This window comes from Drosophila gunungcola, chromosome 3R, assembly GCF_025200985.1.
Source record: "Drosophila gunungcola strain Sukarami chromosome 3R, Dgunungcola_SK_2, whole genome shotgun sequence".
NCBI classification, from domain to species: Eukaryota; Metazoa; Arthropoda; class Insecta; order Diptera; family Drosophilidae; genus Drosophila; species Drosophila gunungcola.
In genome coordinates, this window is record NC_069139.1 from 10082204 (window position 1) to 10109532 (window position 27329).

The 27329-nt window shown below is 42.8% G+C and overlaps 11 protein-coding genes across 21 annotated transcripts in view; 7 read left to right on the plus strand and 4 right to left on the minus strand.

The window, feature by feature from the left end:
- Positions 1 to 6251, minus strand: part of LOC128252267 (filamin-A) — a 32620-nt gene extending 26369 nt beyond the window's left edge. For 3 of the 11 annotated variants that reach the window (XM_052979861.1, XM_052979862.1, XM_052979860.1), the window contains exons 1-2: positions 2887 to 3469; positions 803 to 1160 (exon numbers count right to left, since the gene is read on the minus strand). In XM_052979861.1, coding sequence (XP_052835821.1) covers positions 803 to 1160; positions 2887 to 3330 — 802 coding nt within the window. In that variant the 5' untranslated portion in view covers positions 3331 to 3469. Of the gene's footprint in view, positions 1 to 802; positions 1161 to 2886; positions 3470 to 5959 lie in introns of those variants that run through there. The other 8 variants (XM_052979870.1, XM_052979867.1, XM_052979869.1 and 5 more) reach the window with 6 other exon arrangements.
- Positions 6252 to 10129: 3878 nt separating this feature from the next.
- LOC128252293 (chymotrypsin-2) lies at positions 10130 to 11174 on the minus strand. Its single transcript, XM_052979911.1, has one exon. The coding sequence runs from the start codon at positions 11164 to 11166 to the stop codon at positions 10357 to 10359; it is 810 nt and encodes a 269-aa protein (XP_052835871.1). The 5' UTR covers positions 11167 to 11174; the 3' UTR covers positions 10130 to 10356.
- Positions 11175 to 11368: 194 nt separating this feature from the next.
- On the plus strand, positions 11369 to 12853 carry LOC128252287 (chymotrypsin-2). Its single transcript, XM_052979905.1, has 2 exons — positions 11369 to 12099; positions 12650 to 12853. Exons 1-2 carry the CDS (start codon positions 11374 to 11376, stop codon positions 12743 to 12745), a joined length of 822 nt encoding a protein of 273 aa, XP_052835865.1. The 5' UTR covers positions 11369 to 11373; the 3' UTR covers positions 12746 to 12853.
- Positions 12854 to 12865: 12 nt separating this feature from the next.
- Positions 12866 to 13797, plus strand: LOC128252289 (chymotrypsin-1). The gene has a single exon (XM_052979907.1). It carries the CDS (start codon positions 12897 to 12899, stop codon positions 13707 to 13709), a length of 813 nt encoding a protein of 270 aa, XP_052835867.1. The 5' UTR covers positions 12866 to 12896; the 3' UTR covers positions 13710 to 13797.
- A 565-nt stretch (positions 13798 to 14362) lies between these two features.
- On the minus strand, positions 14363 to 15663 carry LOC128252282 (chymotrypsin-1). Its single transcript, XM_052979900.1, has one exon. It carries the CDS (start codon positions 15411 to 15413, stop codon positions 14538 to 14540), a length of 876 nt encoding a protein of 291 aa, XP_052835860.1. The 5' UTR covers positions 15414 to 15663; the 3' UTR covers positions 14363 to 14537.
- A 621-nt stretch (positions 15664 to 16284) lies between these two features.
- On the minus strand, positions 16285 to 17462 carry LOC128252291 (chymotrypsin-1). Its single transcript, XM_052979910.1, has 2 exons — positions 16660 to 17462; positions 16285 to 16596 (listed from the first exon to the last, which is right to left on the minus strand). The coding sequence occupies exons 1-2, from the start codon at positions 17394 to 17396 to the stop codon at positions 16524 to 16526; spliced, it is 810 nt and encodes a 269-aa protein (XP_052835870.1). The 5' UTR covers positions 17397 to 17462; the 3' UTR covers positions 16285 to 16523.
- A 290-nt stretch (positions 17463 to 17752) lies between these two features.
- On the plus strand, positions 17753 to 18929 carry LOC128252281 (chymotrypsin-2). The gene is made up of 2 exons (XM_052979898.1): positions 17753 to 18664; positions 18726 to 18929. The coding sequence occupies exons 1-2, from the start codon at positions 17801 to 17803 to the stop codon at positions 18795 to 18797; spliced, it is 936 nt and encodes a 311-aa protein (XP_052835858.1). The 5' UTR covers positions 17753 to 17800; the 3' UTR covers positions 18798 to 18929.
- A 728-nt stretch (positions 18930 to 19657) lies between these two features.
- Positions 19658 to 21100, plus strand: LOC128252285 (chymotrypsin-2). The gene is made up of 2 exons (XM_052979903.1): positions 19658 to 19891; positions 20455 to 21100. The coding sequence occupies exons 1-2, from the start codon at positions 19692 to 19694 to the stop codon at positions 21080 to 21082; spliced, it is 828 nt and encodes a 275-aa protein (XP_052835863.1). The 5' UTR covers positions 19658 to 19691; the 3' UTR covers positions 21083 to 21100.
- A 947-nt stretch (positions 21101 to 22047) lies between these two features.
- On the plus strand, positions 22048 to 23131 carry LOC128252288 (chymotrypsin-1). Its single transcript, XM_052979906.1, has one exon. The coding sequence runs from the start codon at positions 22132 to 22134 to the stop codon at positions 22948 to 22950; it is 819 nt and encodes a 272-aa protein (XP_052835866.1). The 5' UTR covers positions 22048 to 22131; the 3' UTR covers positions 22951 to 23131.
- Positions 23132 to 23980: 849 nt separating this feature from the next.
- On the plus strand, positions 23981 to 24894 carry LOC128252286 (chymotrypsin-2). Its single transcript, XM_052979904.1, has 2 exons — positions 23981 to 24694; positions 24755 to 24894. The coding sequence occupies exons 1-2, from the start codon at positions 23986 to 23988 to the stop codon at positions 24865 to 24867; spliced, it is 822 nt and encodes a 273-aa protein (XP_052835864.1). The 5' UTR covers positions 23981 to 23985; the 3' UTR covers positions 24868 to 24894.
- Positions 24895 to 25035: 141 nt separating this feature from the next.
- LOC128252275 (carnitine O-acetyltransferase) lies at positions 25036 to 27155 on the plus strand. Its single transcript, XM_052979888.1, has one exon. The coding sequence runs from the start codon at positions 25179 to 25181 to the stop codon at positions 27105 to 27107; it is 1929 nt and encodes a 642-aa protein (XP_052835848.1). The 5' UTR covers positions 25036 to 25178; the 3' UTR covers positions 27108 to 27155.
- The last annotated feature ends 174 nt before the right edge of the window (positions 27156 to 27329 follow it).

Consider the following 27329-nt stretch of genomic DNA (forward strand, 5'->3'; position numbering starts at 1 on the left):
AATCAAACAAATTAGCAAGATGCAGTTAGTTGGTCATTGATATATCGGGTTCTGTTACGCTCGTGATTTGGCAATGGAAATGGTCTTTGAAAGCGATAGTGCTCTAATGAAATTAACCTTCCAAATTGTCCACGCTTCGCTGGTGCTCTCTTGTTTGTATCCAATTCATAGCCGAAAGTGTGAAAAATAAATATCATAGATAGAATAGTTGTTTGATTTAGACATTTACATATACACAAATTACCTAAAAAAGTATGGACAAACTTTCTACTATTCAGCCTTAGCCGAATATACCCATTTTAAAGGGTATTCAACTCTGTTGACTGCGTACTGTGCAGGTACTGCAAATTGCTAAACACAATCTTGAATTATGCATATAAATACAAATGAAAGTAAAACTCGCATTGAAGCTGGCGCTTTGAATAAACGCGGCAATGACATCATTTTGTTTTGTAGTCTGGAAGCGTATCGTTAAAGGCAGAAATTTCAAATAAATAATACAACACAACAGATCCACATGGGATCGTGCGGAATGCAGCGGTCTGCGGATCTGGTGTTAACCCAAGACTCTTGCGGCGTTGGCGGTTCATCTTCAGTTGACTTATCTCCTCATTGAAAGAGCGAATTATGCAATTTGCAATGGAAACATTTTTGATGGCCAACGATGCGAGCGCTTCTAATTAATTCATAAAGTTGTGCGGTTGCTAAACTGTTAGAGATATATGTATGTGAGACCCAACCCACTCTCTGGACTTCAAGTTAATCTGAGAATTCTGAGAATATGCTCATATGTGTTACTTACCAATGTTAACGATTTTGATACCCTCATCCTGGAGGAATTTCAGGGCCACCGAGACGTTTTCCAGTTTCTGGCTGCGGAATGTTGGGCGTTTGTTGTATTTGGGCATTCGCTTCTGGGACAGAACCTCGATCAGGGCGATCAGTCGGAGGCCGTCGGACAGGTCCGTCTCCAGGTTGTTGATCGACCGATCGATCGTCTTCAGATGCTCATTGGCCCAGCGCGTGAAGGTGTTCTGTTGGATCTTCTTCCACTGGGCATCCTCGGCGAGATCGCGTTCGGCCTCCATGTCCTCGTCGAAGTTCTCCTCGTACTGTTCCGCCGGCTGGCCCTCCTGTCTTGGCTGGTAGTAGTCGTTCGCCTGTGGGTTAGCGATTATGCAGTGATCAAGTTAGCCGGGTTTACTAGGGATGGGTGTGGTTGTGGTGCTGGTGAATGGGTGTCTGGGTGCCTGCGTGTGGGATGTCTTTACTTCGAAAATCACTTAGCAACTATGCAAAAGTGATCTCCATTAAAAACCGTCAACTCCACTCCTGAAGCCGGTGGAGCAAATTGATTCGAACGGCAGCGGATCCGATTGGATCACACAAGGTGTGGCTTAGGCCAAGACTTGTTTTAGTTTTCTTAAGGCCCGCCAAAAAGAACTTCAGTATCAATGAAGTGGACTGTCCACTTTCCACACATGTCCCACAGCCAAGTGGCAATCAAGAAGCAAAGATACACTGGCGACATTTGAATACGCTTTTTAGGGACATGCTTTAGTTTGAACTTACATATCTTCAAAATCGAAGAACTTTATGATCAAAGTTCATTTAGCAATTTCGGTAAATTTGTTTTAGGGATGTTCGGCTGTATATAATTTATAAAGATATCCCTACAGTTGACATAGTCTTAAGATATTTTTAATGCAGATAAATCTACTAAATGGTAATGAATAGTGTTCGCTTTGTTTTGAAATAATGAAATATAAATGCAAATTAATTTTTTAGAGGTTCGAGTTGAAGAAGTCCGTATATTTTCAACCTCAGATCTGCCCTTATCTTTTAACCGGCGAAACAAGTTCCCAGGTAACTCCGCCTAATTCATTGTTTACCAACTTGCCCAAAAAGTTCCCGAAAAGGGTATACAGACCGCGAAGCACGAGCACAAAGCGGAGGAAAGGAGAGGAGACGACGGACAAGGGAGCAAAACGGAGTTCGCGTGTCGTCCCCAAAAACCAACAGAAATAGAGAATTAGGGCCCCCGATGCCCCTTCTGTTGCCCGTCTAGTCTGGGCCAGGCCAAAAAGAGAATATGGCTAGAAAAAGAAGATGGAGTGGAGTGCTCGAGTGCGCAGCGTGTGAAGTTCATTAACATTTTCATTAATTGCGAAATGCCGCGACAAAACGCAATGTGAACTGCAGCAATTAAAAAAGGGGCCTTAGTAAACCGAAGTCGAACTGACATACATAATTTAAATCTAGTGGCAGGTATTTTTTGTGTCCGAAAAGTTAATACAAAAAATGATTAATATTCATTATATTTGAAAAATATGATATTTGAGTTCTTTGAATTCAACAATTCTTAAGAATCCATTCAGAAATCCGTCCAGCATTTAGAACTTTAATTAAATATGAAATTATGGCTCTAACCTTTTTTCAACCTAAAAATTTTTGAATACATTAATTGTTTTAAAGTTTAAAACTTCCTTTCAAAATTTTACGTTGCAAACAAACACTTGAAGTTAGAGTACCTCGAATTTATTGGTTCTCAAGAATTCTTTAAAACACTGTAAAGTTAAACTCTTAGAAACGCTACACATTTACCAAACAGAAAACTTAACGAATTTAAATTGGTTTTAAGCATATTTCAATTTAATAAAAATATATTTAAGCTTTATGTTAAGAAAAATATTCTCGGAGAAAAGTTAAAAACTGTATTTGTGTATGTATATACTTTGATTTTATCAACTGGACAAAATTATTTCTTTTGCCAAAAGCTATTTCCAATTAATTTTAGTTTCTTGGAGAGATCGACATAGGGAATTTCTCCTGTGGCACACGCACACTGCCGCAGGAAATCTCTTTCTCTCTCCCTCACACACACACCTGTTGAGGGCAACCGTCGTAGTGTTGTTGTTGTAGCGGTTGTTGGGCGTAGAAATTTAAGTTGCTAAAATTCTGCTCCGAATGTTTGATGCTGTTGTTATTGTTGGTTGTGTAAACACACGCGTTTTGCTGATTTTGTTGCGAAGTTGGCGGGTTATTTCTGCCGTGACTATTGTTGCTGTGGTAGTGGTTAGTGTTATTGTTGTGGCTGAGAAATATGGTCGCCTGCGTCGTTTGACCGTTTGTATAGTTCGCGTTTTGCACTAATTCACCGCCGTGTGTAATATTTGCCGATCCGGGACCGTCAGCGTTGTTACTCTTGCGCGTACCACCGTTAAATAAATTTGTATTTTTCAACGTTGAAGTTTTTTGTCGCGCACCGGCATTTTCTCTCGCTCTCTCCGTCTCTGCCATCTCCCTGTCTCGCTCGCGCTGGCTGTACATCTTGCTTGTTCCTACTCTGATCGTGATCGCTCGCTTATCTCTCTCACTCCCTCTTGCAGCGGTCTTTGTTGTTGTTTTTCAGCTGTCAAGTTTGTTTACCGCTCTCTCTTGCTTACAAAAAAGTGTTTGTCGCTCTTTTGTTCTCTCTCAGTCAGCGCTCTCTGATCATAAGGTTCATGCGTAAAAGAAAACCAGTTTTATTTACAAAAGCAGCTACGAATTCAAGTTCAGTGTGAGAACGTAAGGTTTGATATTTGTTTTTTGATTATTAATATAATTTTAAGTACTTTGTGGAATTTTTCGTTGAGCCCCAAAGTATGCACTAGGCTTTGCAAGGCGCTTATCAAATATTAACGCTTTTTCTTATCGTTGACATAAAGCTTTTTTTACCGGTAAAATATAACTTGGGTTTTGCAAGAATAATTTTAATTGCAGAAATAAAAAACAAATACAAGAAAAACAGATTTTTATAAATTAAATTAGTTTTTTAGCTTTATTACCTAATAAATTGCTTTGTTGATTTCTCTTTCACAGGGAGGTTTTCATCAGCAAATAAATAGTAAATAGTAATTCCATGATTTAAAATATAGAAATCTCAGCTCTGAGTTAACAGTTCTTATATCATGTTTAATAATAGACAGTTTAATTCAACTAATAAAGATGCATACATTTGTAAATTTCTTATCTTAATAAGGAAATTTAAAAAAAAAATAAGTTTTAAAATTTTTACGCAATTTTTAATTATTTCTAGATCCTACCAATGAATCAACATTAGTTAACTTGTTTTAACTATTCAGAAAATGTTATTCATCACTGTTATTTATTGGTGAGAACGTAATTCGGATTGTATTGGAAGCAATGACTAATAAACATGTCATCGAATCGCACGATTAATTTCGTCCGCTTTATTAAAAACAAGAATTTTGTAATGTATAAAAATAAATGTTATTTTTATCGGGAACACAATTAAAACAAAGGATGACATTGAAACTTCAGAGACCAAACCCTCGTATCTCTAAGTCCTGACCCTTTTCAGAACGGGAACCCAAAACAGAAAGCAAATAAAATGATTCACGATCCCCTCGCGCACCCATAACCAAAGATGAGCAAATAATTCTGGTAAATATTTGGCATTTTTGTGGATTGCTTTTGGCAATGCCTTTTTAATTCCACTCCCCCTTTTTCCGCCTGATCAAATGCAAAAACGAAAGGCAGACACAAATGCACTGCGACGGCCAGACAAGTGAATGAGCTAAGCAAATGGGGCTGACAACCAGCGACCTTCTCGATATGGTTAGGAATCGTTTATTTTAGCCAAATGAGTCAAAGTCAAAGCGAGTAGCTATGTACATATGATCGATGGCAGATCGATGCCCGGGGACTGCGTAATGCCGTTTTTTGGCTGCGAATCCTTCTCCACATTCCCCAAGGGAGATCTCATGACCCTTATATGGGTCGTAAACCGCCAAACTTGATTTATTCGACGTGTGTTGCTTAAAATTAAGCTGCCACATTTCTAGACAATAGGCGTGTAAATGTTTAGTACTGTTTGCCCAATTGATTCGTTTCTTGAGATTTGATTTGCAAACATTAGCATTTGGGTCAATATTTGAAAAGACAAAATTGGAAAGTATAGAACAGATAAGTTCTGATAAGTTCACTGTGGATACAAAGTTGAGAAAATGAAGTTGTTCGCTACTCTTTTCCTTCTGTGATTTGTTTATTTTGTCACAAATTTGACGCCCGCAACATAAACGCCCCTAAGTCTACAGAATTGCTTATAATTAAAATGTAAAAGTAAGTCTGATTAAATCTAAAAAAAGATTAAGAGAATATTTTTTTTGGGACTTAATATAATTTTCAGTGCAGAGAGTACTTTTTGTAAACGCTTCAATTAAGTTCGCAAATATATCTTGGGCTTTAGTAGAAAGCATAACCAAACCTTAGGAAAGTTAATATCTTAATCAAAAAATAAATATTTTGAAGTAGAAATAAATTGATTTTTTTGAGGATATCCTTACTTATCAACACCCATCTTGGACCACATATTAAAAATAATGTCCTAATGTTAAAAGCCCAAAACAATGAGAATGCTTGATGCATGTACAAGTCAACGTATGACGATTTAGAAAACCAGTCCTTCATCACATTCCACAAGGGAGTGCGACTTTTGACTGGTGCCCAAATACAGTGTGTTCGTCTAGCTAGGATTCCCTTATATGGAAATAAACTTAGCAAATCGGGCCAAAAACGGCGACGAAGCGAATGGCGACTACGTGAGGCGCCACTTGCATTGCTGGGGAATCGCGTGAATCAGCGTCGCAAAGCGCCGCCAATAAAATGCTAAATAAATTTTCACTTCCATTTTAATTAATTTGAATTTATTTGAAACTAAAATTACACCCCACATTTACACGCCGAAGGCGCAAGTGAACGAAATTGGCCCGCCTGTTTGACTAAAAATAAATTGACAAATATTTTGTTTTTATGAAAAGGTAATGAAAACCACATGTCCTCCATTTTCGTCGTAAATATAACGTAAATAAAAGCCAGCGATGGAAAATCGTGTGGGTGAATGCAACAATCAGAGGTCAGATAAGGGCTACCCCCCTGCACCATATACACTCACTTTTCGGGACGCCATATCGATGGATTCTGTTGATGGGAATTGCTGTCGAATGATCTCAAGTCGTAATACTTCACTGGGTACTTAATACTGATCACTTGATTGCCCGCTAACTACACAATGCCTGGCGGGGCGAGCACGTTTTTCAAAAACACAACACAAACAAACTGGGAGCCCCTCCTTTCTTTCGTAAACAAATTTCAGAATTTTCAAATTTTCGTTTTGAAAATATTTGCACAAGCTGCGCGCTGTGCCTTCGGTTTCTTTGGTACTCGTACTCGTACTGGCCGCGACAATTTCTCAACTCGACTGAGTTGTGTGCGCCTCCTTGCTCAAAGTTTTTATGCAGCCAAATGCGCGTTGCTTATTTCTCAATTTCTTTATTATTATTTTCTCAGATAAATCGGACAGGCGAGGATGGTTGCCTAAAATTAAACTTTACATTTGTTAATGCAATCTAATGTTGGTATATGAAATCTTATTCATTAAAAAACCTGTTTAAAATCATTAGCAAGTTAGTTATAAAATCTGAAAGCAGGATGCTGATATTATTTAACAAAGTTTTAATTTTTAGCCAAAAATTGCATCAACATAAATGTCATTAAAATTCGTTGTATTAAGATGGAGTTTTAAAGTCTGCAGAAAACTGTTTTCTCATAGATAATTTATTAAGTGTAATCTAAAAGTTGAAAGAGTAACAAAGTATACAGTACATAGGATTAAAAAGCCAATAAATCTATGTATTGAATAATTTTTTTTTTAAATGTAAAATTTTTCAAATATGGATTTAACTAAAAAATGTATAAGTGGATATCCCCGAGTGTGTCGCGTCTTCAATACATAATTTGTTCAATATTTATTTCGCTTCATGTTTTATGTTGTGTTTTTGGTATTGCATGTGACGTTGACTTGACGTCGACGTTGACGCAGACGCAGACGTCGACTGCAGTCTTGACTCTGTTTGGCAGGTTTTTGGCGACGCTACCATAAGGCTCCCCGACCACCACCCACCGATTGCCCCCATACAACCCCCATACAACCCCCTGCAACTCATCGCAAATGTGACTTTCGACGCGCAGCTGATTTTGTTGTTATTCTATTCATAGAACTGGTTGTGGTCTTTTGTGTTTTTTTTTCAGTTTTTTGTTGTATTTTTTAGGTGTTCTCTGTTGTTGGCCACAATTAAATGTGCCTCCTGCAAAAATGATTCGTTTGTGGCCATCGCTGGCGGTCGCCCCAAGTACATTCCGCATTCCAAGTTGCCCCGCCAGTTGACTCATGAGTGGCGAATAAAATATGCTAAATCGGGGGATCGTAGAACCCATAAAACTCTTAAATCAAAAGCATATGTTTGTGCGGCTTGCTTAGTCTTGGGAGATGACTAACGCGCTCTGGCCAAATCAACTGTCATAAATTCCTTGATTTTATTTAGCTTGGGTCGAAAGACGCTCGATGTTTATGTATGTTTGCAGATAAAACTTAGCAAGAGCACGCTAAATATATCCTGAATTTCATTTTGATTACGTGATTTCACAGCTCAAAAATTTCCATAAAACAAGGAGATATTCAATTGAACTCTTCCAATTAAATTCCAGTCTAACAAAATCTGTTCAAAATAAACATAATAAGATAAGATTTTAATATAATAAGTTAATGTCATTTTAAAATTTGGAAGGTGAGTAAAGTTTTAGTAGACAGCTAAATTTTTGTGGTACCCCAGATTTTCGGAATCTTAAATACAATTATTGAAGAAAAACCCAAAAACAAAAGCGATTATAAGAAATTCCGTTATTATTTATGCTGTATAGTTGTGAGTATTATACCAGACATAAAAACAATGATAAAACTCAGTAAGATTCGTTTTTAAGAGAAAAACAAATAACAAATAACATTTATGAGTAAACTTGGGTAAACCAATTATAAATTTATCAACATTTTTAATAAAAAAAAATGAAGAGCTCTTCCTTAAAAAACTGAAGCACCATTTCACCAATTCAAGATACATTCAAACTCACTACTTAACATTCTTCTATTTTAATTTCACCAATTCATTTAGACGTTGCCTGTGACGCGAAGCGCGTGTACTTTTAAACAAATGTTATTTGTATTGGTTATCATTATTCATGGATTTCAAATTTATCCAACAGCTGCTTCGGCTGTTAATTTTTTATGTTACGCATACGCCTCGTTGCCAACAAGTAATTACTCGTGCCAAAGCTTTTTTTTTTTGTATTCCTAGTTCTGCCTCTGCCACTTACATATTTTACGCCGACTACTAATTGAATACAATTAACAAAGGCTCAGCGGGACACAAAGAATATTGTGGGTAAACTTTACAAAGGTGGTTCCAACTTTTCAAACTTCTAAAATAAATACACACATTAAATTCACATCCGTTCCCTAATTTGGAAATCGTATAAACAAATTAAATATTTGGAAGAGTAATGACACTGTTTACTTTAAAAATAAACCATATGTCCAACTGTTTTATTGTAGAAATTTGTCTAACAATCAAAATCAAACAAGATAGAACATATAAAATTGACAAAAATGTATATACGATGTATCAGTTTGTATTTAAATCTACAGAGATGAAGTTCTTAACCATCATTGTGCTCCTGTGTGCCCTGGCAGCCTGTGTTCTCGCCCAAGACACCACAACTTCCTCTTGGTATTCTGACCAAGATCCCAGCAATTGGGCTTGGACGGATGCTACCACAGCTGCACCCATTGACCTGTCACCTCTATGTGACGACAAGATCCAAGGACCCTGCGGCAAACAAATTAAGGGCGCCCAGAAATTATACTTTTTCTATTGAAGTCACCGAAAATCTGTCAACCTACTAGAATAAATCATTTGGAAAAACTAGTTGCTCAATTTCCCATTAGGTATGCCCCGAAAGTTCCACAGGTGAGCCAGAGCATGCGATCGTGGCTAAATAAAGATCGCAGGCGGGGTTAACATCTGGCGCCCGACAGATAAATGCACTTTACGTTCTCACAGCTAAACATTTAATGGCTCTTTTGCTGGCATCCAGCAAAGAGGGCTTTCATCGGCCGAATATATCACAAAATGGCAACGCCTTGTACGCAATATTTCAACCAGAAATTCACATAACATGAAATATTCGGAATCTATTATATTTCTTGCATATATTTATTTAAAATGTATAGTTGGCCGGCCGTACACTTTTGGCCGTATTATTCATCACTCTTTGTAGATATGTCGTAGATATTTTATCCCGCATTTGCCTTTATTAGAGACATTATTTAACATACTTTGGCATTTTCACTTGCTTTCAGACAATTGAACCCACGATTATGCACTAGTTGCGAAATTTCACTTGCTATATATTCGTGTATATATAGAAATATGAGCGACACACGCGCCTACATATAGTTTACGGATTGCGTATACGCCGCGTATTCCAAAAGAAAATTCAAAATCCGCACCGCACACGTCCAAGTCAATGCAGCAACTGAAAATCTTTTCGAAAATGCCAAGACACAACCCACAACTGAGTGTTTTGGTTCTGCTTGTTGTTTTTTTTTTTTTTTTGGTTTTCCCTAGCTGAATGGCGAGCGCCGAAAGAAATATTTTCAGAATATCCATGCGCCGTGAGCGATTTCTGTCGACATCTATCTCCTAACTGGACACATGACTAAACCACGGCTGTCTGGGTCTTTTGGGTCTACCTGCTTTCAATTAGAGCACCGCGACACGTGTGGCCAGTGCGACACTTCCCTGTCTCCGGCATAAGTCAGAAATCTCTCAGAAATGAGAAAGCGGCGCGAAGATGAATCAGTCGGACATTCCGGCTGTCTGTCTGCACAGCCTGCTGGCCCGTGGCCAAGAATTCAATTGGCCTCCTGGAGCATTCAAATTATCCGCAGTCAATATGCGTTCAATCATTTTACGAACTGGGGTTTAGCTGGTAGTAGGATATTTTAGAATTTTCGCAAGTGTATATAATATTAGGCAGTTGGGGAAAGTACGCATGAATCGGTGTACTTTTTCCTAGAAATGTTTGACAGGGCCATTTTCAGACAAATGTGCAGCCTTTATTTTAGATTGACAGTTTATGTTTTCAAGCCATAATAACAAATTTTTAAAATTTAAAAACAATTGATAGATCTCGAAGAATTTGTAGATCATAATAAATTACTCTTCCTACACTTGCGAAAGTCCAGCAGACAGTTGAGTCGGCTTACTCAAGTTCTGCTGTCTATTGTTAACTAGAAATACAATTTAGATATTGTCAAAACAAAACTACCTTTTGTTCCCTAGTTGTATCGGGTTTTAAGCATTCTGCAAGGGTATAGAAACCCCTCGTTATCGAAGTTAGGGTCCCCTTTTGTTTATCATCCACGTTTTTTTGAGATTTTTTAAGCGTATTTATTTAGCCAATTATTGTCTGGTGATTGACCTGCGCACACTTGCCGTTGCCACTGATCGTTTGCCGCATCCAGTCGTGGTAGTACATGACATCCGTAAATAGATCCGGCACGCCTTGAGCACACGGAACGAAGAAGTTGAGTATGCCGACCAGGGTGGTGCCTCGGTGGACCAAAGGACCTCCGGAGTCGCCGTGGCAGGCGCCAATGTTGGCCTGCCGATAGGCGCAGATGTGGCCGGGACCCAGTTCCAGATCCTCGTAGCCGGAGAGCAGGGATCTGCAGGCCTGTCTGCTGAGATGTTGCTGCTGGACGCGCTGCAATTGGGCGGGCAAACTGCCCGCCGCCGACTGGGCACCCCAGCCGGTGAAGATCAGCTCCGATGTGCCTTGTGGGGAAAGTGGGGAAGTCGGAAGCTGCACAGCCTGCGTTAGGGCATCAAAGCCAATGGTCTCGTTTACTTTCAGCAGCCCAATGTCATTGTGGTACTTGGGACTGTCGTAGTTGCAGTGCAGGTAGATGGCTTCCGGATAATACAGAGCGCCTGGTTGCGCATACCGCACTGTTCCACTGGCCACTTGTAGCCGGCTGGCTGGATACCCTTTGACACAGTGACCCGCCGTGAGTATCCAGCGGTCCGAGATGATGGCGCCACCGCACAGGTGACTGCCCACCAGCGTTTGCAGCGACACCTGGTACGGAGCATCCCCTTCGGCGGCATTCTGACCGCCCACTATGAAGTGCTCCTGAGCCAGGAGGTCGCCAAAAAGTGAACCAAAAAGGAAAACGTAAAGAGGGAACCAGGCAAACGCCATGGCTGAAATGCAATCGCAGACTGAGCTAGTTTGAGTTTACACTCTGCGATTTTGATAGAGCCATCGTAAAGGCAAAACGGCCTGACCAAAGGTTCTACCAATCGGGCCATAAACTGATTTTTTTTATCTGATTCCGATAAATGGTCAGAAAAGGCATTGCCGGGCTATAGTTGCAAACTTCATTAGCCGACTGGGACCAGAACCAAGATGTCAGCAGTGGTTATGCTCATTTTATTGGTACTCGAAGGATTCTCTTCCATTTCAGCCATTCGCATTAAAGGAAACTCATCCGAAGGAGGGTCTTTCAGGGATCAGCGGATCGTTGGGGGCCAGGTGGCTGACGAGGGCTTTGCCCCGTATCAAATATCGCTGCAAGGCATCTCCGGCGCCCATTCCTGTGGCGGTGCCATCATTTCCGAGCGATGGGTCCTGACGGCAGCCCATTGCGTGGTCAACGCCGACATCCAATGGCTTGTGGTCGTCACGGGCACCAATAAGTATGACCAACCCGGAGGCAGATATTTGCTGGAAGCCATCCACATCCACTGCAACTACGATACTCCCGAGATGCACAATGACATCGCCCTGCTGCAATTGATTGAGCCGATTGTGTGGAACGAACGCACCCAGCCGATTCCACTGCCTTTGGTTCCCATGCAACCGGGTGACGAAGTCATCCTCACCGGCTGGGGATCCACGGTCCTCTGGGGCGCCAGTCCCATCGATCTGCAGGTTCTGTACCTCCAGTTCGTGCCGCATCGGGAGTGCAAGATCTTGCTCAGCGGCGACGAGGACTGCGATGTGGGCCACATCTGCACCTTCTCGCGACAGGGAGAGGGTGCCTGCCACGGAGACTCCGGCGGACCCCTGATCAGCAATGGCTACCTCGTGGGACTGGTCAACTGGGGATGGCCCTGCGCCACTGGAGTTCCGGTGAGTGATAAGGAATTTCCAGCCATTCGAGTCTTGTGCGATCGACATCTATTGTAATTATCGTTCTCGAGTTTTAAAACAGTATTTTTAGCAGTAAACTCATTTTAAAATAATTACTAGCCATTTAAGTTTTATACGTTCTATTTGGATATCTTATTCTCGATTTCGAGTTTGCGACAAAATTGGATCTAAGTATATTAGTGTCCTAAGCAATGAAGTCATACCAGACAACCTTCGTACTAAACTCGTTTAAAATAATCATATTTTAACAACTTCCTTAGAACAGTGAAAGATAAGATAAAACCATGAAAATATGACTTTCTGTTTTATTTTTTTGAGAAATTCCTTTTTGATTACATTGATATTGTAGTAGACTTATATAAAAATAATAGGGAAAATATTTGAATGCTCTTCACCTCTTGCTGTCGTGTAAAAGTTAAGTCAAGCTAAATTAAAATAAGAAGAAAAGAGTGTGCTAAAAGTTCAATGATTGTGGTAACAAATCACTTAACTTGTAAGCCCAAAACTTCAAATATCACCCTCATTGCAGGACGTCCATGCCAGTGTGTATTTCTATCGCAGTTGGATACGCGATGTCATGAGTGGCAATGCTAAGTGCACTGGCTTCGGCTCTAACCAGGCCTAAAGGTTCCGTATTCTGCGGCTATCGATGTCCATAAAGCAGACCCGTTTATAAGGCCTCGATAAAATAGCCCCGATAAGAGTTGGCTAATGAATAAATTTTTGATAGCGATGGAGGCGGCTTTTAGTGTTCAGTACGTTTCCAAACGCTCGAGATGCAGCTGCTCTGCCCCAGTATTTTGCTCCTCCTGCTGCTGCTGCTGCTGCTGCAGCCCCCGCATCCCAGCCAGGCGAAGCGAGTGGTGGGACCCTATGCCACGGCGCCATCGAGCAGAATCAAGGGCGGCGAGCTAGCGGAGGTCGGATTTGCCCCGTACCAGGTCTCGCTGCAGCCCATTGTGGGTTCGCACAACTGCGGTGGGGCCATTCTGAACGAACAGTGGGTCATAACCGCCGGACACTGTGTGGAAAAGCTTATTCCTGAGCTGGTCAACGTTGTCACGGGCACCAACAAATGGGCAGAGCCGGGTGCCGTTTACCACACGGCTGAGATCCACATGCACTGCATGTACGATCAGCCCTATATGCACAACGACATCGCCCTGGTGAAGCTCACCCGGAACATCACCTTCGATGAGCTGACCCAGCCCATCGCACTGCCCATTAGACCCGTGCGTTCCGGCGACGAGATCGTCCTCACGGGTTGGGGTGCCCACGAGCCCTACGGTGGCTCCGTGGAGGACCTGTACAAGTTGAGCTTGGGATTTGTGCCGCTGAAGGAGTGCTACGACATCTTCAACCAGACCAGCAGCATGGGCGTGGGCCACATCTGCACCTTTTCGCGGGAGGGCGAGGGCTCCTGCCATGGCGATTCCGGCGGTCCGCTGGTCAGCGATGGCCGGCTGGTGGGCGTGGTCAACTGGGGACGACCTTGTGGGGTCGGATTCCCCGATGTGCAGGCCAATGTGTACTACTACCTGGACTGGATTCGCAGCAAAATCAGCGGCAACGACAAGTGCTACTACTAGAAGTACTAGTAGCAAATTGAAATTGAGCTAATGTTTATCAAAACTTTATGTATTAAACAGAGGAGAATAAAGAAAAACTTAAGCCCTATGTAAAAAGAGTTTTAGATTAAGCGGCTTTCAGATAGGGCGGCCAAGGATAAGGGGAAGGGTGTCAGCAAGGTAGCTTAAAAAAAAAACAATTTTGTCAAGTGTACCATTAAGCAATTGAGAATATTTATACATTAAACATACATTTATTTAACTAAATCATTTATAACTGATTTATTATTTAAAAAAAAACGAAATATTTTTCATAAAAATAATATTGGAAAGGGAGTCAAAAGTCAGGAAAATTTGTGATGTTGTAATATAATAAATGGACAGCTCTTAAGGGGAATTGTGTAACAGGTATGTTTTAACCAAGTTGATTACACAAGTTAAAAATAAGACAAATATTAAGTTTAGAGGGAAAGTTTAATATTACACCAATATTGACTTTTTATATAACAAGTCATAAAGGAATCTAAACTTCTTAAACCCTTATTCAAAGACAAGAACTTATTGGTTTCTTGATAAATATATGCTAGTTATTGTTAAACTAATTAAATTGAATTTCTCTTAAAACTTGTTAAGCACTTAACATTGCCTTGTCTGCCCATAACTAAAATAACCAATTTAATCGAAATATTTTATCACATAGTTGGCTCATAACCTTTATTTTGACAATAACTGGTACACTTTAGTTTAAGTTAGTTATTGCGAAATTAGTTAAGTTGTTTCCTTACCTAGGGCATAGTAAAATATTGTCTTGACCAATCAACTTACTCGATGAAAAGCATTCCGTTTCAATCACCGACTGGGATAGTTGCTGGCGTAGCAGTGGCAGGTGCTGCAGCGCCCCGATATCATACCCGTGATCCAATCCCGGTAGTAGTAGACGTTGGCATGGCTGTCCGGAACACCGACGGCGCAGGGGTAGCCCCAGTTGACCAGTCCGTAGAGGATGCCCTTCCAGGTCAGCGGACCGCCGGAGTCGCCGTGGCAAGCGCCCTGTCCGCCGTTCGTCAGGGTGCAGACGTGGCAGGGTCCGTTCAGCGGATCCCGGTTGTTTATCTCCTGGCAAGTGGGGTAGTCCACGTGGGTGAGGTACGCCTTTTGCAGGACATCGGGGGTGTCGCCCCAGAGGACCGTGGAGCCCCAGCCCGTGAGGAGCAGCTCCGTGCCATTGGCCAGCGGAGCAGTGGGCAGCTCGGCCGGTTGGGTGTACTCATTGAACTTGATCGTGTCGTTCAGTCGGATCAGGGCAATGTCGTTGTAATACGAGGGACTGTTGTAGTTGCAGTGTATCCAGTGCTCCTCCACGAAGTACATGGCATCCGGCTGGGCCCAGCGGATAGTGCCCGTGACCACGCGCAGGTACGTGGGACTGTACCCGTAGACGCAGTGGGCCGCCGTCAGGATGTGGCGCTCGTCGATGATGCATCCGCCGCATATGTGACCGCCGTACATGCCCTGCAGCGATATCTGGTACTTGGCCTCGCCCAATTCCGCATCCTGGCCGTCGATCACGCGGTTCTGGAAGTTGGCTCCTCCTCGCGACTGCGAAATCCATTCCAGCTGCTGGTCACTGAGCTGCGCCAGGCGAATGGCTGTGCTGGGAGTGTAGCCACTCCAGACCAGCAGGATCACAAGGATCGTGGTGGCAGATGGACGAAGTCGAACCATTATTGCAGCTGCTTGATCGGACAATTAAACCTGCATATGGGTCGTGATTTTGCTTTTATACTCGGACAAATAGGCGTTATATCGTAAGTCTTGAGGTTTTATCGTAAATCGGAATCGATGTTCCAGCGAGTTGTATCGAAGCCATAAAGTCTGGTGTCGTAAAAAGATATAGACGCACACTGATTATGATTTTGTGACAGGGAAATAAATGTGAGCAACGCCAGCGGAGGAAATGTCAGTGCCAATGGTCACTCCCTGGAAATTGGCACTAGGGATCTTATCAAAAGCTGGCGCTGCAACTCTTTCGATTCACCTTTTTTTTTCTAAAGTAACGTTTTTATAAACGGGGACAAATAAATGCCAATATGCTAATAAAAACCTTAAAAAATGAGACTTAGTCAGTCATTGGACGTTATAAAAAATAGTACTAATAATTTAATAAAATTGTGTGTTCCGATTAAACTCTAAGCAGGGACCGTAAATAAGAGAAACTTCTATTTTAAAAAGTCTATCGGCATTTTAATCTTCATGTTTTCCCATTTTGATCAATTTTTCAGACTTATAGTGTTATTTTTGCCTAGTTCTAAAAAATGTTTAATTTTGACTTAAACCTAAAGAAAAGCAAACTTCGGCAAGCAGAATTTTTTAAATAGAACCGCAGCAATTACAAAAATTAAATAGCGAAGTTATAAAATTTTTGTTTTGATAAATAAATGGGTAAATGGGTAAATAAAAATTCACCCAGATATCTTCAAAATTGAGCATCTATTTTGACTCTTTAAATTATAGAACCCTTTACATGGGTATGCAAATGATTAATTCACGACTCACGAGAGTCATTGAGATGCAAATACTAAATTAAGTTAAAGTATTTGTCTATGGGTCTAAATCATTTCCCGTTTAAATTTGGACAGCCCCGGCAAGCTAATCATTATCTGATGCCATAATGTGTTGGCAAACAGATCCATAAAAGCATTGATTGCCCATCTTAAAGCAGCTAATGACCACATTAGAAAAGGAATATGCCATCAACGTTGTTTTGATCAATAAATAGATTTCACAAAATAATGGTAATACTGCTTAAGCGCCTTTAAACTCCTTTGACTTCAACTAGTTAACACGATTCTTGCATCCAGTGGGAGTCCTCCGGATCCAATCCTGGTAGTAAACAGTGTTGGCGTACCTTGAGGGGAAATAAACTAGATCACCTAAGATCGGAGATGGGGTTTCCAAGGCCTAGTCTTACATATCTGGCATGCCAACGCCGCAGGCTCGTCCCCAGTTGACCAGGCCCACCAGTTTGCCCTCCCACATGAGCGGACCTCCAGAGTCGCCGGAGCAGGCACCCTCGCCATCCCGCGTGAATGTGCAGATGTGACCGATGTCGACGCCATTGTGGTAGTCCCATCTCTGGCGGCAATCCTCGTGACCGATTACGGTCAGGTTGATGGTCTGCAAGTGCTGCACCGTGGGAAAACTGCTCTCCGGAGCACCCCAACCCGTCAGGGTGACCACTGATCCCGCCGGCGGCTGTTCCCTGCTCAGCTCAACGACCTGGGTGCGATCATTGAAGACAATCGACTCGTTGACATGAATCAGGGCTATATCGTTGTTGTACATATAGGGAATGTCGTATAAACAGTGCACCAGAGCCTCATCCGGAAACAGAGTCTGACCCGGTTCCAGGCGATCGTTGGTGCCCACTATAATCCGTAGATCCTCGATGCTAAAGTCCAGTGCACAGTGGCCGGCCGTCAGGATCCATTTGTCGTCAAGGATGACGCCGCTGCAGATGTGCGTTTTCCAGGTGGTCTGAATGGACACCTGATAAGGGGCCACCCCGTCATCCGCCTGCTGGCCACCCACAATTCGGTTGTCGGACCTCGGTTTACGACCTCGATCCAAACGCTTGCCGCGCGTGACGTCAATGGTAGTGCCCAACAGCAGGAGAAGCAGCCAAATCAGAGACAAACGGACAGCCATCACAAAGACTCCGGAGACGATGAATTAATGACCAGCAATGGTAAATTGTATGACCCAACTGGGCATTTTTATATGGATTCCCATAAAAACCCATTCGGGTTTTTTTCCCCATCGTTTTTGGTGCTGACCACTGACCACTGGACAGCAATCTTTATAGCTCCCAGAGGTATCTTTACGGCTTTAAGGATAAAACCCAATCGGTAACGGCGGAACGTCCAATTGAAGGCGAACCCGTAAACCGACTTGGACTTGTGTGAGTTGGCAAATCTCGGCGCTCTATAAATGCACCGGGCCAACTTGCTGGCCAGCTCACAATGCCCACGGCCGCAAGGCACTATGAATGCCACTTATCGCCTCCGTCCAGATCCATAAATTGCCTATTATCCAAATAACTTGGCGATAAGATGCGCCTTATGAGGCGTAATTTTAAGGTGGTCCGCTCGAGGGGTTTTAGTTTCGATTGTACCGTGAATATACCATATACGATGAGTGGATATAGTTGGCTTCTCTGCCTGATCGGCATCATCCTCCATCTCCAGGAGTCCACCGTGGCCATGCGGATGCGAGGGGAACCGCTTCCGGGCGTGGCCAATATGAATAGGCACCGGAACAGGGAGGAGGTGGCTCCTGGAGCGCAAGGTCGCGTGTCCGGAGGTTCCACTGCCGCCGAGGGCAGTTGGCCCTGGATCGTAACCATCCAGAATGTCTACTCGTATCACCTGTGCGGCGGCATCATCATCGACAAGCGATTCATACTCACGGCTGCCAATTGCGTGGCGGGATTGAGACCCCGCAATCTGCTCGTGGTCACCGGCACCTCGGACTGGTGGGACCTGTACGCCCCGTACTACAGTGTGGACCAGATACACGTGCACTGCAACTTCGACCAGCCGCTGTACCACAACGACATAGCCCTGCTGCACCTGTCCGAAGACATCGAGTACAACGAGTTGACCAAGAACATAACTCTGGCGGACATCGATGAGTTGCAGGAGGGCGATAAGCTGACCTTTGCGGGCTGGGGCAGTTCGGAGGCCATGGGCACCTACGGTCGGTACCTGCAGGAGGCCTCGGGCACCTATCTGCCGGTGGACAAGTGCCGCCAGACTCTGCAGAACGTCGATGACGTGGATCTGGGCCATGTGTGCGTCCAAATGGACGAGGGCAAGGGCGCCTGTCACGGCGACTCCGGCGGACCACTCATCGACGGGCAGCAGCGCCTGGTGGGCATCGGCAATTGGGGCGTGCCCTGCGGACGTGGCTATCCGGTGAGTACCCGATCACCCATGTCGAGTAGTACTTGTATTTATTACCCCCTATTTCCATTAGGATGTGTATGCGCGGGCCGCCTTCTACCACGATTGGATCCGCACCACCATGAACGGGTGTACGATCGCCTAGACATTGGCCAGCTCTTATCTGTGCACTGAGGAAATTTCGATTTTTGATTGGAAATACATTTTTTAATAAGATTGTATATGATTTATTGGCAATTGATTTTCTTAATATGTATTAAATATTGAACTATGACGATTGTGGGTTTTAAAAGTTCTCTTGCGCTTAGAAAACGTTTTCGCCCGGAAAATTTAAATGCTTGAGTCACAATATAGGAAGGGTTTCCTAAACTACGTATCTTGAAATGAAAGATCAAGTAAAGTTAACCATTGCGATTATAGAAAATTAGCAGTGTGTGGCTTAAAGTATGAGTATGGATACTATTTTCAATCAATGCTGAAATCATTATCAGTGTCCCAGAACTTGTACAACTTTTCCGATTTGAAAACCTGTTTTCGTTTTGAAAAAAAAAAAAACTTAGACTTACGTAGTTTGTTAAAAACTCTTACATATATAACTTACAAATATAAAATTCAGATTTGCTATACAAAAAAGCTTAGTTTGCTTAAGAAAAACCTGTAAAATATATTTATAATTACTTGAAAAATATTTATTAAACAAAACTAGTTGAATAACTTTTCAGACAAGTTTGATTAGATATTTGAAAAGAAAAAACAAAAAAATAGCGCCTACAGAATTAATTAATGTTGTCATTCAATTTTGTCCTCAGTGTAGACATGATTTGTGTTGCTGATTCAATAAAAGTTATGGGATTTTTACGAGGGAGAGTTCTTGGTTTTTGCTCGTGCTGACCATGATTAAGATTGTACAACCTTTGTGGCAGCTCATTAATATCACGCCAGCTATCTAATATCGTATACTGAATATCGTTTATCGGAGGTTAGTTGCCTTCCAGCTGCACTCCTTTGCAATTAGTCCAACTTCAGCTGCTCGTCCAAGATGTCTTGCAAAATCAGGGCGGTGTCTCTGCTCGTTCTCGTCCTGCTGGCGATATCCTTTTCGGAAGCGAGTCTTCGCCATCGCGAACTAACCTCTGATATTTCCACTTCCGCGAAGAAGTTCAGCTCCCGAATCGTTGGAGGAGATGTGTCCGATGTCCTAGCGGCTCCCTATCAAGTCTCGATTCAAAATGTTTTTGGGTATTAAACTTAATTCAACCAAAGCGATACAATAGTGAAGTCAATTTTAGGATATTTTTATAGTTAAGTCTATAAAATAATCTTTCCGTGCACAGGAATACTTAAATTTTATTTTAAAGTTAAACTCAAAGGTTAAACATTTCAACTAATGAATAACTTATTTGATTAGAGAAATAATTAAATAAATTATATTGAGTTAACAAACAAATTTTTTAAAATTAAAAGCCCAAATCTATAATTTCTTTAGTTATTTAAATGTTTTGCAACATTTTAGATTGCCATGAAGAATTTTATTTTTCAACATTACCATTATATTTGTACAATTTTATTTATTTATTTAATGTTTCCATAATTCCTATTTCTTTTAATTATAGTAGGACAGTTTTTAGTGCCATTTGATTTATTACTTGAAATCTTTTTATTTAATTTAAAGTACCACAAGCACATTTCTTTTTTTAACCATAATTCAACCGTTCATAGTTCCATTTGATTTATTACTTTAAAAACTGTTCACTAATGAACATAAATTAAATTTCTTTTAACAATAATTAAACGGTTTTTAGTAACCACGTTTGTGGCGGCGTCATTATCCACGACCAGTGGGTGGCCACTGCGGCCAGTTGCGTGGCTGGACTGCGAAAGAACAACGTGAGGGTGGTGACCACCACCTACAACGACTGGGGAGGAGCGGGGTGGTGGTATGCCGTGGAGGAGATCGTGATGCACTGCAACTTCGACGAGCCGATGTACCACAATGACATCGCCTTGCTCAAGACAGAAACGCTGTTCGCCTACGACGAGGTGACGCAGAACATCACCATTGCTCCGCTGGAGGATTTGACGGAGGGTGAGACACTGACCATGTACGGATGGGGCAGCACGGAGATCGGCAGTGACTTCGCCTGGGAGCTGCGCCAACTGGACCTGACCTATGTGACGCCGGCGAAGTGCAATGCCACGTACGGCGGCACTGGAGACCTGGACTGGGGTCATCTCTGTGCCGTGGGAAAGGTGGGCGCCGGAGCCTGTCATGGCGATGCCGGAGGACCCCTCGTCGACAGCCGGGGTCGCCTGGTGGGAGTGGGCAACTGGGGCGTGCCCTGCGCCTACGGATTCCCCGATGTCTTTGCGCGCATTAGCTACTACTACAGCTGGATTATATCCACGATCAACGGTTGCGCTATTAAGTAATAAAGCTGTTTGAAAATTGTGGTCCGACTTTCTAAATCAGTCATGGTGACAAACACATTCAAAGGAACCTTATCTTTAGTTTTCTTTGGACAGCGAAACCCTTAAATTTGTGGTGCATCTTTAAGTAACAGTTAAATTAGCTTAAAATTTATCAAAGATGTAACTCCCCTAAATTATGTCAATGTCCAAAGTCCACTATATAAAAATTAAATTGGAAAATGATTAATTTAAAATCTTGATAATCCCTAGACCAGACGTCTACACGCTTTTGTAATTCTGAGTGATAAGTGAGTTGTTCAAATTTCATTGAAGCCATAAATGTTCTTGGTTTTTCAGAAATAATATAATACTCTAAAGAAAGCGTTGAGTATTCACTCACTTATACAACAATACCAAATAAAATGGGGTGTTTATTTTAACACACTTTGATAAACTTCAAAATACAAATAGTTGTGGTTCTAAAGTTCTTTTATCTGAATTATATTTTAATACGCCGATTAATTCCGTTTGCGGTTGCCCTATCTATTGTATAAAGCTAAATGTTTCCATAGAACTTGTTTACCCTAAGGGTATGCCAGCTTCTGTATCTCTAAGGGGCCTTCAATCATTTCGCAATTATTGCAGCTGAAATTTGAGTAAACTTCCATTCGATTACGGCCCTATCAAGGAAACTCGTCTGAAGATCTCCCTAGTACGAGCTACGTCCGAAGTCCGCCACCGTTGCGTATGAGTAATCTTACTATGGTCGTGTGCTAGTTGTCTATCACTCACAGTCCAACTGACCGTCGAATTCCCCCTATCAGGAACTGTATATTGGCTATGGTAATGTCATTGCCGAAGCTTCTCCCGAACTGAGCCCCTTTATCGCAAAACTTATTTAAAAGAAACTCTCGGCATGATAAGCACAATTTGCACAGACCACGGGACTATAAAAGCGATACGAGTGCCGAAAAGTGGGCAAACCGTTTACGGAAGTTGAAGACAACGCAACACTTAAAAAAGATACTATTGAATTTAATTTGAAATAAAAAGAGGATACCTTTACCAACATGAAGTGGCTGGTACTGATTAGTGTTTTGGTGGTTCTGTCGCAGTGCTCGGCGAAGAACATAAAAATCCACCGTCGTCCTCAGTTGAACCATCACTTGGGCCATGTGAAGCCCGAGACTCGGGTGATTGGAGGCATCGATTCCCCCACTGGATTTGCCCCCTACCAGGTGTCCATCATGAACACCTTTGGCGAGCATGTCTGCGGTGGCAGTATCATTGCGCCCGAATGGATCCTCACCGCCGCCCACTGCATGGAGTGGCCCACCCAGTACCTGAAGGTGGTCACCGGCACCTCGGACTACACGAAGCCCGGAGCGGAGTATATGGTGGATGGTGCCAAGATCCACTGCGGTCACGACAAGCCGGCCTATCACAACGACATTGCCCTTATCCATACGGCCAAGCCGATAGTCTATGATTCACTGACCCAACCCATCCGACTGGCCACCAAGGGCAGTCTGCCCAAGGTGGGTGACAAGCTGACCCTGACTGGCTGGGGCAGCACCAAGACCTGGGGCAGGTATGCCACCCGGCTGCAGAAGATCGAGCTGAACTACATCGAGCACGACAACTGCGCGACGCGGGTGCGCAATGCTAACTGGCTGAGCGAAGGACACGTCTGCACCTACACCCAGGAGGGTGAGGGATCCTGCCACGGTGACTCCGGTGGTCCTCTGGTGGACGCCAACCAGACCCTCGTCGGCGTGGTCAACTGGGGCGAGGCGTGCGCCATCGGCTATCCGGATGTCTTCGGTTCGGTGGCCTACTACCGCGACTGGATCGAGCAGATGATGACCGCTGCGGGCACCGCCTGCTAAAGGTCCCAGAGTCACCCGAGGGGGGCAAAAGCCAAAAACGAACAAAAACAGCATAGGTGCTGCCATTTTATGGCACTGGCCAAATGATCAAATTAGCCCGTAAATTTTATCACTCAGATATCGAGCCCCAAAATTATTTATGAACAAATAAATAAGCAATTGCGCTTCACTTTTAACTTAACCTGCTAATATGTCTTGTTTTCTATACTTCAAGAGAAGTATTTGTAGTCTTTAAGACTCTTTTAAATAAAATCCCCACTTAAAACGGCCCAGATAATTCCACCCATCAGTCATTCCTACGATCAATCAAAACATTTAGTTTGGAGAAATGAGTCAACAAATAAACAAGCGCCAGTTCGGAAGAAGTGGAATATCAAAAAGTATTGATTACTATATTTGCTCAGGAATTACTTAATATGAAGATAAGAAGCACAACTATGATTGGTTATAGCAATAACCATGTATTACTGAAATAGTTTTTATAAAATTACTAAGAATTATTACAGCACTGGAGACAATAAATTTCTAGAGACAATTAATGGTTTTTTTATCTTTTGGATCAAATATATGAACTTTTGTTTCAAAAGCTTAACATGTGTTATTTATTTGGTAGATTTCTTAACTTAAATAAAAGCTTATGTACTTAAAGTCGTTCTTAATAAATAGTGATGGAAACTAGATAATAAAACTAAAAAAAATATATACAAGGTTTTGTTAACATAGCTTTTACTAGCAGAACCCACAAGTGGTCTACTTACGTTAAAACCACTCATAATCAACTGAGTTAATTTCCCAATTATGTAAATGTTTATTTGATGGCTACAAAAACTTCAGCTATCAGCGGCTTACCTTGTGGTTTCGCAAGTGACTACTTAGTTTGAAGGGTTTCATACAAAACTCAGCTGGGCTTTTCTAACCAGATATGATAAAGACTGCGAGACGTGACTGGATTGCTAATTGTAAGACCTCATTTACCTATAAAAAACTTTCCCAGAAGGCAAACAAGTTCAGTTGTTCAAAAATCAAGCTGACATTATGTTCTTGATCCTACTAACGCTAATCCTGTGCAGCTCTTTTGCCACCAGTCAGGTTCTTTATCCTCCGCAGTATACCCATAGTCGCATTGTGGGCGGCGAGGAGGCTGCCGAGGGCGTGGCACCCTACCAGATTTCCCTGCAAGGATTGGCAAGTGGTGCCCATTCCTGCGGTGGTGCGATCATCGATGAGCGGTGGATTATAACGGCGGCTCACTGTACCAGAGGCAGACAAGCGGGAGATTTTCGAGTCCTCACAGGCACCCAGGATCTGCGGCAGAATAGCTCCAAGTACTATTATCCCGATCGGATAGTCGAGCATAGCAACTATGCGCCTCGCAAATATCGCAATGACATAGCCTTGCTGCATCTGAACGAGTCGATTGTGTTCGACAATGCCACCAAACTTGTGGAACTGGACCATGAGGCATTGGTGCCCGAATCCCGACTCCTTCTAACCGGCTGGGGAACCCTTTCCCTGGGCGGAGATGTGCCCACCCGCCTCCAAAGTCTGGAGGTGAAATATGTCCCCTTCGAGCAGTGTCGAGCGGCCCACGACAATAGCACTCGGGTGGACATTGGCCATGTTTGCACCTTCAACGACAAGGGACGCGGAGCCTGCCACGGCGATTCCGGCGGTCCACTGGTGCACAATGGCAAGCTGGTGGCTCTGGTCAATTGGGGACTGCCTTGTGCCAAAGGTTATCCAGGTGAGAGTGATTTAGAATGGGTTTAGCTTAATACTAAAAATAATTAATGACCCGTTCCAGATGCACATGCTTCCATTGCCTACTATCATGACTTTATACGCACTCACCTGAGTCTCTCTAAAACGGACAGCATCGATGACAATCAGGAGGAGATGATCACTGCCGAAAATTAATACTAAATCTATGCTATTAAAGTAATTTCGCTTAACAACGTTTTAAGTTAATTAAAAAACTTGTATTTGCCATTTTGACTTTCCTTTCTCCTAATAAATAAAATAAAATCTTTGTTCAATCACTCCTAATGCAGGAAACAACAAATGTCTCTGCTTTTTAGATTCATAATTCATTAAATTGTTGATCAAAACACACTGGAAATTTACTGTAACAATGTTGGTTTATTAACAAATTTCGTGATTTTCATTTTTATAAATTGGAGCCGCAAGTTTGGTGTTGCCTCTTTTAAGGAAGTCCTCAAGACGGCGAGATGAAGTGCCCCAGCACTGGACACATTCTATTGAACTTGACAAAGAGCTCGTTTAGGCAACGGAGTCGAAATGCTCTGGCCAAAAAACTGCTAACAGCCAGCTACAGTTCGACCAGCGAAAATGCGAACTCGAAGCAGCCAAATCTACTGCCATATCATGTTTTGCCGCTGGAAGAAACGATGAAACGCTTTATGACCACTGTTGAACCACTTTTAACAGAACAGGAGCTCAAGGAGCAGAAGAAAATCACTGCTAATTTTATGAAGAAGCAAGGACCTGAATTGCAAAAGCTCTTGGAAGAAGTTGGTAGTAAGGAGAAGAACTGGTTGGCCCCGCGATGGCTTAAAGTCGCCTACTTACAATTTCGATCACCAGTCACCGTCTTTGTGAGTCCAGGCATGACATTCCCCAGACAAAACTTTAAAAGTGCACACGATTTTATCGGCTACACGGCCAGAGTTATCTTCGGTTTGGGTGAGTTCAATGACCTGGTGCATGCCAACAAAATTCCAATTGTTAAAATGGGCAAGAACGAGCTGGACAACAGTCAGTTTGGCAAGGTATTCGGCACAAGTCGGATACCAAAACGGATGACAGACGAGATGGTCTACAAGCCATGCTCCGATTATGTGGTCATTATCTACAAGAATCATTTTTACCAATTGCAAATATATGATAGGGAGGGAAAACTCATTGTGGCCCCATGTCTAGCCGGTCAGTTGGAGGAGATCATGAGGAAGGAGACCAAATTGGGGGTTCCCTATGGTATTTTGACCACCGACTCGAGAGACAACTGGGCCGAGGCCTACGAACATCTGGCGGATAGTCCTCGTAATCGGAGAGCCCTTGAGACAATTCAGGGTGCCCTGTTCACTGTCTCATTGGACAAGTGCACCACTCCAAAGGAAGGTCAAGAGGACGAGGAGCTAATTCTCTCACTGATCCATGGAAAGGGCAGTAGATGCAACAGTGCCAACCGCTGGATGGACAAAACGATTCAGTTGGTGGTCAATCCGAATGGCAATGTTGGGTTTACCTATGAGCACTCCCCAGCCGAGGGCCAACCCATCGCCATGATGATGGACTATGTGGTAAAGAAGATGCAGGAGGATCCTGGCTATGGGGAGTGCGGATCGGAGGATGTTACTCCCGCCAAGAAAATACAGTTCTGTCCACTCAGTAAATGTGTGGAGCAGTGGCTGATCATTGCCCAGGGAAACATTGATAAACTTGTCAGGAATGTGCAAATGAAGGTCCTCCGGTTCGACGGCTATGGCAGGGATTTTATTAAGAAACAGAAACTGGGACCGGATAGCTACATTCAGATGGCCTTGCAGCTGGCCTTCTTTAAAATGCACTCTGTGCCAGCTGCTCAATACGAGTCGGCTCATTTGCGCATTTTCGATGGCGGACGAACTGAGACTATAAGGTCATGTTCCAATGAATCCCTGGATTTTTGCATCGCCATGCAGGATTTGGCCGTCTCAGCAGAGGAGAGGGTCGAAAAATTGCGGGAGGCTGTAATTTGCCATCAGATGTACGCGAAGCTGGCTCTTCAAGGTCGAGGAGTCGATCGTCACCTGCTCGGACTGAAGTTGATGGCTCTGGAGAACTGCCTGCCCGTTCCAGAGTTCTTCGAATCACCAGGCTATGTCAAGTCCAGTCACTTTCGCCTGTCAACCTCACAGGTAGCCTCCAAAAATGATGCTTTCATGGGCTATGGACCGGCCACGGACGATGGATATGCCTGCTGCTACAGTCCACGTGAATGTGACATCATTTTGGCCATATCTGCTTGGCGCCATTGTCAGGTCACAGATCCCTGGAAGTTTGCCAAGATGCTCGAGAAGTCCTTTATGGAAATGAAGCTTGTTCTTGAGTGCTCAGAGCCGCCAGAGAAACCACCTGAGCCAAAATGCAAAGTGTGAATATTTTTAATTTAAATTAATAAATTTAGGCAGAGATTATTATTGGAATGTCACTGATGTATATTTTTTCACAAATTAGTTTGCCTTGATTTACGAATATCAATATATTTAGTACATTATTTTTTAGTTCGGTTAAAAAATGTAAAAGAAAATTTTAACTTTTAAGGTGTTTGTATTTTAAAACTTATCTTTAAATCAAGTAAAGATACGTATCAACATTTT

Bases quoted from the DNA above. Each gene is read 5' to 3' on its own strand.
- LOC128252275 (XM_052979888.1), top strand. From the start codon at position 25,179: ATGAAGTGCCCCAGCACTGGACACATTCTATTGAACTTGACAAAGAGC.
- LOC128252288 (XM_052979906.1), top strand. From the start codon at position 22,132: ATGAAGTGGCTGGTACTGATTAGTGTTTTGGTGGTTCTGTCGCAGTGC.
- LOC128252281 (XM_052979898.1), top strand. From the start codon at position 17,801: ATGCGCCTTATGAGGCGTAATTTTAAGGTGGTCCGCTCGAGGGGTTTT. The intron at 18,665-18,725 runs GTGAGTACCCGA...TATTTCCATTAG, and splicing joins CCTGCGGACGTGGCTATCCG to GATGTGTATGCGCGGGCCGC.
- LOC128252282 (XM_052979900.1), bottom strand. From the start codon at position 15,413: ATGGTTCGACTTCGTCCATCTGCCACCACGATCCTTGTGATCCTGCTG.
- LOC128252287 (XM_052979905.1), top strand. From the start codon at position 11,374: ATGTCAGCAGTGGTTATGCTCATTTTATTGGTACTCGAAGGATTCTCT. The intron at 12,100-12,649 runs GTGAGTGATAAG...CCCTCATTGCAG, and splicing joins CCTGCGCCACTGGAGTTCCG to GACGTCCATGCCAGTGTGTA.
- LOC128252285 (XM_052979903.1), top strand. From the start codon at position 19,692: ATGTCTTGCAAAATCAGGGCGGTGTCTCTGCTCGTTCTCGTCCTGCTG. The intron at 19,892-20,454 runs GTATTAAACTTA...AACGGTTTTTAG, and splicing joins TCGATTCAAAATGTTTTTGG to TAACCACGTTTGTGGCGGCG.
- LOC128252286 (XM_052979904.1), top strand. From the start codon at position 23,986: ATGTTCTTGATCCTACTAACGCTAATCCTGTGCAGCTCTTTTGCCACC. The intron at 24,695-24,754 runs GTGAGAGTGATT...GACCCGTTCCAG, and splicing joins TTGTGCCAAAGGTTATCCAG to ATGCACATGCTTCCATTGCC.
- LOC128252289 (XM_052979907.1), top strand. From the start codon at position 12,897: ATGCAGCTGCTCTGCCCCAGTATTTTGCTCCTCCTGCTGCTGCTGCTG.
- LOC128252291 (XM_052979910.1), bottom strand. From the start codon at position 17,396: ATGGCTGTCCGTTTGTCTCTGATTTGGCTGCTTCTCCTGCTGTTGGGC. The intron at 16,597-16,659 runs GTAAGACTAGGC...TTTCCCCTCAAG, and splicing joins GGCGTTGGCATGCCAGATAT to GTACGCCAACACTGTTTACT.
- LOC128252293 (XM_052979911.1), bottom strand. From the start codon at position 11,166: ATGGCGTTTGCCTGGTTCCCTCTTTACGTTTTCCTTTTTGGTTCACTT.